Below are 8,961 nucleotides of genomic sequence, written 5' to 3' on the forward strand. Positions count from 1 at the left end.
AACATTACATCAACTTTTCCATCATAAGCTCTTTGTACACACCTTTGGACTAATAAATCATGTCTTTATATTTGTTTTACCCTAAGGAAACAACACATGAATAATCAATATGTATAGAATGATTTATCGTCGTATACCTGCATATTTGTCACAGAAAAATAAAGCTTTATGATACAATAAATTTTGTACCAACAACTAGGTAGTAAAGAACAACAAACAATTGCCAACAAATTTCAGAAAACGTCAAACCTCTTAATGGAATCATACACCAATGTGTGTCGAGTGTCAAATAAAGATGCCTTTAGGGTAGAGGTAAATGGTAGCTTGTAATAACTTCAATAGATCACAGACAGAAGATTACGTATTACGAGTTTCAACTTCGTTTTCTCACTCGGTTCTTACGTGACTAAGCATAACAATTGTTTTGTTTATTTTATATGGGTATTTGGTAATGTGTAATACAAATTGAGGAAACAAAGTATTTTCTCTCGTTATCTCAGATTGATTTAAGAAGAAGCAAAACATTACCTGAACTACTATGAATCATAAGGATTACTAATATAAATTACTGATGACAATAATTTTTCTTAAGTCTCGAATGAATAATGTATGCACTAGAAGGCTAAAGCTATTAAAATATCAAAGGGGTTTATTGGTCATCAGAATGAGGAAGCAAACCAGATTTTTCTTATAGCCAAAGCATGAAGTTAGTGTCCTTCCAGTATCGCACAACTTTGTTACTAAGAACTTTCTTTTTGGACAAGCTATTTGCAACTAACAAGTATTTCTTCATAATATTTGCATGATGCAAAACATAACCATTACATTAGCCTACACATGGAGACCAATTTTTCCAAGATACACTCAAACATTACTAGTTAACCTTATCTCAAAATATTGATATTGATTAGAAAACACATCTTCAAATGTGATAGACAAAAAACAATAAACAATCGTGATAAGCTAATGTAATGTGTTAAGATCACTTATCTTTCAAGGACAAAGTCGAAGTTGCTATCCGACTCTGTTTACCTCAATTCAGGCGTGATCTGCAAGAAGGACAGGCGAGCAAGTTGACTGTGTTTTTACATATTGAGCATCAATATTAACTAGAATTGAATCTCTATGAGCAAGGTGACAAAACGAAGGATCTTTGGAGTAATTTTAGCTTATACACTTGCAGGAAGGAAAATATGCTACATTGACATTATCCATCGTACACTACCAGTTTCTCGTCTTTAGAGTATGCCTTTAGCTCAAACACATTTGCAGCATAATTCTACTGGCTTACCCAAATTGTTGTGACAATGTTTTGCAGTTTAATAGGTCATGCAAAAGGCCTATCAATATATTATATTTTGCAAAATACTTAACAACACCTCATTAAAGTACGCTTATGTTTATTACAAAGGTCTAGTCAATTTTACAATGCATATTCGACTCGTATGATTATCTATTCCTTCAATACATTGGGAATCATATAACTATTCGATTTAACGTGAAATTTGGGCGAGCTATGTTTATGGTAGAGTGAGTCGTTAAAATAAGGGCGCTTGCCTACAAGATTGGATTCAACACATAGAGATCAATCTCAGAATCAATTTTCGACATTAAGTTCTAAGTAATCACAAATATCAGAACCAAATAGAATGGAACTAAGAAACTTATCTACATAGAAGTTATCGCCACCAACAATGTTGTCCGGTAGAACTCCGCATCACATCATGTTGCCGAAAGAACCATAAAGATGTGTGACCGAATCAAGAATTTCCATATTCGCTTCAACTTGGTTGTCTATTCCTTCACCTCCGAAAAGGTATTGGTGTTGACAAATAACACTCATTGTCTGAGCTCTTTACAAAACAATACCATTTCTTGGATAGTTGCAAAAACCTTGCAAGGGATGGCATATGAGATACATTACGGACCGAGCACATAGTCGACGCTCTCAAAGTCTGATAGACATTGCTGTTGGCGAGTTTGTTACTCTAAATGTTAAATTAGTGGAGTTGGCAGTGTTCTATTGTAAGGGTCACCAAAAATATGGAGTTGGTGGGGTTACAGTTCTATCGCGTGTCTTTTCAAGCCATGAGGGTGAAATAGAAATGGTATGTGGATGGTCTTAGAAACCTAGAGTTGTCACCACCATTGTTAACAACCCTCTCATTAGAGATTTTAGGTGTTTGGTTAGAATAGTTTTATCGGGCCCCACGGTGGGCGCCAAATGTTCTTGCTAAAAATATCATTTGATTTGGTTAATCCCCTTGAGGCTAGTCAGATAGGATCACAATAGTTAAGAAATTTTAGTGTTTTAGACATTTTTAAGGGAGGCAAGGAGGAGAGCCATTGTTGGGTTGTTAAGGTCTTTTCATTTCTCTTCCTTTTTCTGTTATTCATCCTCCTCCTTCATTGTTTGGTCTCAAAGACCTATTTGTATTGCAAGCCTTGCCCTTATGGATACTGAAGATGCATGATTTTAATAGGTTTTAGTAACCATTAATAATCTGTAACAAATTCAATCAACCATTCTGTAACGAATTCGGTCATTGATTATTTCAGAAATATCATAACAAGTTCGACTTGAACAATTTTTTCAGAATCCGATAAATTGAATTCAGGATGTACACGGAATTCGCTGTCCGACCTCATAAAAATCACGAGATATAAAGAATCTTTAAAATCACATGGCAATAAAATTGGGGGAAAAGGGAGGCGGGAAAAGTAACAAAAGTTGAGAAATGAGAATATGATAGAAACTCCTTTGGCTCTAAGATAGTCAGGCCCACTACTAGTCAGGGGTTCTAGAAAATTAGATCTACAAATGGTATAGTTCCAGCTGTGTAGAGTAACAGAATATTCTAGAACACTTAAAACCCTAACTATATAAGCTAACTTCTACTGTACTTCGTTTTCCTCTTCACTTCTTCTTAGATCTGTGTCTCATTTATTTTCCGATTAGCCAAAAGGTAAAATCCAATGGCCGGAAAAGGAGAGGGACCGGCTATCGGAATCGATCTCGGAACCACCTACTCCTGTGTAGGAGTATGGCAACATGATAGAGTTGAAATCATTGCCAACGACCAAGGTAACAGAACTACACCGTCTTATGTCGCTTTCACTGACTCCGAGCGTCTCATCGGTGATGCCGCTAAGAACCAGGTCGCCATGAATCCTATCAACACCGTCTTCGGTTAGTTAGTTTACTCTCTGCTAGATCTATTCAGTAATTTGTTCATTTTTCTATTCTATTTATCAGTTTGATAATTTTGCGGTTCACGGTGTACTGAATAGTTAATTTATAGTGCGTTGAATCAATTATACGTTTGTATGTATGCTTTATGATGCTTATTTTGAGCCGATTTGGTGTGATTTATAAATTCACTGTACATGATGCATTTTATTGAGTTGTTATGATTCAGTTTGAGTTGTGACGCAGAGATTTTCAAATTCAATCAACATGATGCCACTTTTTGTATTGCTATGGGCTACCAAATTGTTTATAGTATTATAACATGTGAAACATAATTTCGTATATACATGACATGTCTTTTTGTGTTGCTATGATTCTGTTTAATTGTGACCATGGATTTTCAATTCAATGAACATGATTCCTCTTTTGCATTGCTATCATTCAATCTAGATGTGTAGTCTTACTGAAATGTTTGGATTAAACTATTATACTACATGATGTGCCTACAATGCATTGTGTATAGTTGATGATATGATTGGATTTGTTTTATACTGAATGGTGTGTCATATTTATATTAACATAGATTGTTAATGTGATACGCTATGAAATATGAATATTTAATTTGATATTTTCTAAGTTCCAATTGCTGTATAATACTGTTATCTTGTGTTTTCTATATATATGTTTTATATGCTGACTAACTCAAATTAGATGAGATGTTGAGTTTGTGTTGCTAAGATAATTTTCACTTTTACAGATGCAAAGAGGTTGATTGGTCGTAGAGTCTCTGATGCATCTGTTCAGAGTGACATGAAGTTGTGGCCTTTTAAGATCATTGCTGGTCCTGCTGAGAAGCCAATGATTGTTGTTAACTACAAGGGTGAAGATAAGCAATTTGCTGCTGAAGAGATCTCTTCAATGGTTCTGATGAAGATGCGTGAGATTGCTGAAGCTTACCTTGGCTCTGCAATTAAGAACGCCGTTGTCACTGTCCCTGCTTACTTTAATGATTCTCAGCGTCAAGCTACCAAGGATGCTGGTGTTATTGCTGGTCTTAATGTCATGCGAATCATCAATGAGCCCACTGCTGCTGCCATTGCATATGGGCTAGACAAGAAAGCAACAAGTGTTGGTGAAAAGAATGTCTTGATTTTTGACCTTGGTGGTGGTACTTTTGATGTCTCTTTGCTTACTATTGAAGAGGGTATCTTTGAGGTGAAAGCCACAGCTGGAGACACCCATCTTGGAGGTGAGGATTTTGATAACAGAATGGTGAACCACTTTGTTCAAGAGTTCAAGAGAAAGAACAAGAAGGACATTAGTGGCAACCCCAGGGCACTCAGGCGATTGAGGACTGCATGTGAGAGGGCGAAGAGAACTCTTTCATCTACTGCCCAGACTACCATTGAAATTGACTCTCTATTTGAGGGAATTGATTTCTACTCCCCTATTACTCGTGCCAGATTTGAGGAGCTCAACATGGATCTCTTTAGGAAATGTATGGAACCAGTTGAGAAATGTTTGAGAGATGCCAAGATGGACAAAAAAAGCATCCATGATGTTGTTCTTGTTGGTGGTTCTACTAGAATTCCAAAGGTTCAACAACTTTTGCAGGATTTCTTTAATGGAAAGGAGCTATGCAAAAGCATTAATCCTGATGAGGCTGTTGCATATGGAGCTGCTGTCCAGGCTGCAATTTTGAGTGGTGAGGGGAATGAGAAGGTGCAGGATCTTCTCCTTCTTGATGTTACCCCTCTCTCTCTTGGTTTGGAGACTGCTGGAGGTGTGATGACTGTTCTGATCCAAAGGAATACCACCATTCCAACAAAGAAAGAACAGGTTTTCTCAACCTATTCTGACAACCAGCCTGGTGTCTTGATCCAAGTCTTTGAAGGAGAGAGAACAAGGACTAGGGATAACAATTTGTTGGGCAAGTTTGAACTTTCTGGTATTCCTCCTGCTCCCAGAGGTGTTCCCCAAATTACCGTGTGCTTTGACATTGATGCCAATGGTATATTGAATGTCTCTGCTGAAGACAAGACTACCGGGCAGAAGAACAAGATCACCATCACAAATGACAAGGGTAGGCTTTCAAAGGATGATATTGAGAAGATGGTTCAGGAGGCTGAGAAATACAAGTCTGAGGATGAAGAGCATAAGAAGAAGGTTGAGGCCAAGAATGCATTAGAAAACTATGCATACAACATGAGGAACACCATTAAGGATGATAAGATTGCAGGTAAACTTGATCCAGCTGACAAAAAGAAGATCGAGGATGCCATTGAACAGGCTATCCAGTGGCTTGACAGCAACCAGCTTGCTGAGGCCGATGAATTTGAGGACAAGATGAAGGAACTTGAAGGCCTCTGCAACCCTATCATTGCCAAGATGTATCAAGGTGGTGCAGGTCCAGAGGGTGCTGCTCCAACTGATGAAGAATATGCTCCTTCTGGTGGAAGTGGTGCTGGTCCCAAGATTGAGGAAGTCGACTAAATGTAGTTGCTTTTTATTTCTTATCTATGGTTTATTTTTCATGTTGTATTTTTGAATTGGTGTATTCATTGATGGATTTAGCCAGAGTGCTAATTTTTAGTGTATGTCATAACATTCGTTTGGTACTGTTAAGCCCCCATTTTGTAGTTTTTATTCATTGTAAGAATGATACTTTTATATTTATACAATGTTTTTCAGTTATTTTTGTGATTTCGTATTTAACTAGCTGCCTTAAAGATGATGATATTGTCTCTAGCCAACGGAATGCGTTGTTGGCTACTGTCCATCTTGAATAGAACATGTCATTTTAGTTTTTATTATACTGTGATGATTGTATATATTAATGATACTAGTAACTACTTCGTAGTTACTGGTGTGTTTCAATGAAATGTGTCTTGTCTAAAAAGGTCATTATTATGAGTTAAAATTTTATGAGAAGAAGGCATATCAATTTAATATTTTGGAAAGCAAAAAATGGGCTTTGTCATCCATTTTTAATAATAAATAATTCTAGAAATAATTTTTTTAATTAACTATTATAAATATTTTATAGTATTATAAAGTACAGTATTAGACAGAAAAGTTACAGCAGTAATGGTTTTTGAAAGGTTTAGTTTGATTTGGACTATTTGGTTCTTACACTTTTATATTTCTTAGGATAAAGAGAATTCCATTTGATGAAATGCATACTTTGATTTTATTTTAAAACAATGTTATAAAAAATATATTCAAATAATCAACATTTCAAATGATTTATAAAAAGTAACAACTTTTCAAATAAAAAAAAATCGTCACATAGAGGATGTGCCACTAACTGTGACGCATGACACGTATTTTATGTCATGTCAATGACAGCGTCGCATGCATGTTGGGAATAAGAGCATTCGTCATCCCTCTTGTCTTTTATGTTGTATTGTTTTTTTTTTAATATATAGATCATTTCCTCTACACCATTTATCACTCATCTCTTCATTCTATTCTTAATTTTTTTTTGAAATGTCTTATATCATCAAAAGAAATGTTAATTTGTTTTATTTGATAGTAAAGTCTCTGATGAAAATTCGATTTTGGAACATTCATACTTTCGAACATCTAGAGAGGAGCTTGATTCGTTGGTTAATTGGAGACAGTGAAAAAAGATCAAAAGAATTAAAAGGGTTGTTACGGTGTTCAACCAATTCATTTCTAGAATAACATCGAGTTAACTTAGAGACAAACAATCTAAGTCAATCCCAAAATCTCTATCATAAATTATCAAAGGATAATTCACACACACCAACGAAGTAGACACTAAATCATTAGCTGAAGTATCAATGACCATGCTACCATTCATATTACACTTTCAAATTCAATCTTTTCACACACTCATCAAATATAAATGAATGCGTCACACCCGTATCAATAATAGTAATCAAATGAATATTATTAATAAAACACACACCCTGAATCAAATCATCCGATGCAACGGTCTCTGCCCTAGACAAAACAAAAACTTTCCCCCCAGACTGAGCTTTTTTAGGTTTCTCACACTGCGTACTAATATGACCATGCTCTCCATAATTATAACAAGTTAGATTATTACTCATACAGTCAGCAACTGAGTGACCTGGCTTCCCACACTTGAAGCAATTCACAATTATGCTTTTTCACACATAAATACGATGTCCAAATCCACCACATTTGAAACATCAGAAGCAGGAGTCCCTCATCCAATTCATCCTTTCCCACCTCCAGCCTTTTAATCAACCTTCTATTTTCCCTTACCAACTAGAGTACTATACAGTTTTCCACGATTCTGATCCTTCCCCTTCTTCTCACTGAGACTCTTATAGTGAGCACATTAGACTTTGTTATCCTCATCATATATTTTGCACTTATTCACCAGCATAGAAAATCAACGGATCTCTTGATACTCAATAATCTGCTTGATCTCAGAATGTAATCCGTTTTCGAACTTGACAAACTTCGATCCATTAGTAGTCGTACTATTATAGTATGGACAAAACTTCACCAACTCTTCAAACTTAGCATCATACTCAACAATTGCCGAATTCCCTTGTTTTAGCTCAAGTAACTCAATCTATTTCTTACTGCACACGTCCTCTAGAAAGTACTTCTCTAGAAAGTTAGTCATGAACACAACCCAAGTAATCTCATCACCACCAACCTCTAGTCTCTGATGCGCATTGTCCCACCAATCTTCGACCTCCTCTAACAACATATTAGTGTCGAACTGCATCTTCTGAACTTCAGTGCAAGTCATCACTCAAAAAATCTTCTAAATCTCTCTGAACCATGTTTGTGCACCCTCTGAATCATATCTTCCTTTGAAGGTCGGAAGGTTGTTTCGCTGAAACTTCCCCAATCCACAGAATTCATCGCCAACCTAATTCTGCTGACCCTGCAGCACCTGACCCATCTCCTCCAAAGCATCAATAATAGTGTACAACCCAAAAATTATTTGATTGGCCGAGATGCAAAATAATAATTTATAACTTAGTCGAGATGTCAATTTTTAGTCGAGATGGTCATGTAGGAACCTCAGACCGGTGCACATAGATCTATTCCTAATGTCGGGCGACCGTGTTCCCTAAGCAATTAAGAGGCAGACTAAGAGTCAAAAACCGTTACAGAACGATTAATAAATCATTTACATATCACTAATGGTCATAAACAGTTACAAATACTTATTAAGTCGATTATAAATAATTAAGTAAACAGTTACGTTTATAATGGTCATAAAACCTAGTTGTTGTAACTATTCAGTATGAGAGGGAGGCTGACAGTATATATAAGTCTTGAGACCAATAGAAAAAAAGGATTTGCACGATGAATAATATAGAAAAGAGATAATCTATCAAAAATCTTGAACAACCAACAATGGTGGACATGAACCCCTTAACCATTACAGACACACCGACGAATCGTTTAAGGCTCTCCCTGACTACTAATAACAGAGAAGTCAACCTTTTAATATTTTAGCAAGAATACTTAGCGCCCACCGTGGGGCTCCTGTAAAACTCTCCCTAGCCACACAATCAAACCAAATCAATCATTTTTCAAAACAAATAAATTTCCAATTTCACAAGATTATCATTACACTACACACATGGAACCTTCAAACACTATTTCTCTTGGACTTTGTCCGTCAAACGTCATGATAGTGAAATCATTCGACTTTCCCATGACTCTCCCGACGTAGAGCGTCTTCGCCAAAGAATGCCAAACTCAGTGACAATAAAGCTATGCTTCAATTAGGGGTGTACACAGGTATGGTT

At 36.2% G+C, this 8,961-nt stretch overlaps 1 protein-coding gene across 1 annotated transcript; it reads left to right on the forward strand.

The window, feature by feature from the left end:
- The first annotated feature begins 2,855 nt into the window (after positions 1 to 2,855).
- On the forward strand, positions 2,856 to 5,884 carry LOC127125916 (heat shock cognate 70 kDa protein 2). The gene is made up of 2 exons (XM_051054774.1): positions 2,856 to 3,190; positions 3,948 to 5,884. Exons 1-2 carry the CDS (start codon positions 2,977 to 2,979, stop codon positions 5,681 to 5,683), a joined length of 1,950 nt encoding a protein of 649 aa, XP_050910731.1. The 5' UTR covers positions 2,856 to 2,976; the 3' UTR covers positions 5,684 to 5,884.
- Positions 5,885 to 8,961: the final 3,077 nt, after the last annotated feature.

This window comes from Lathyrus oleraceus, chromosome 3 (genome assembly GCF_024323335.1).
Source record: "Lathyrus oleraceus cultivar Zhongwan6 chromosome 3, CAAS_Psat_ZW6_1.0, whole genome shotgun sequence".
In the NCBI taxonomy this organism is placed as follows: domain Eukaryota; kingdom Viridiplantae; phylum Streptophyta; class Magnoliopsida; order Fabales; family Fabaceae; genus Lathyrus; species Lathyrus oleraceus.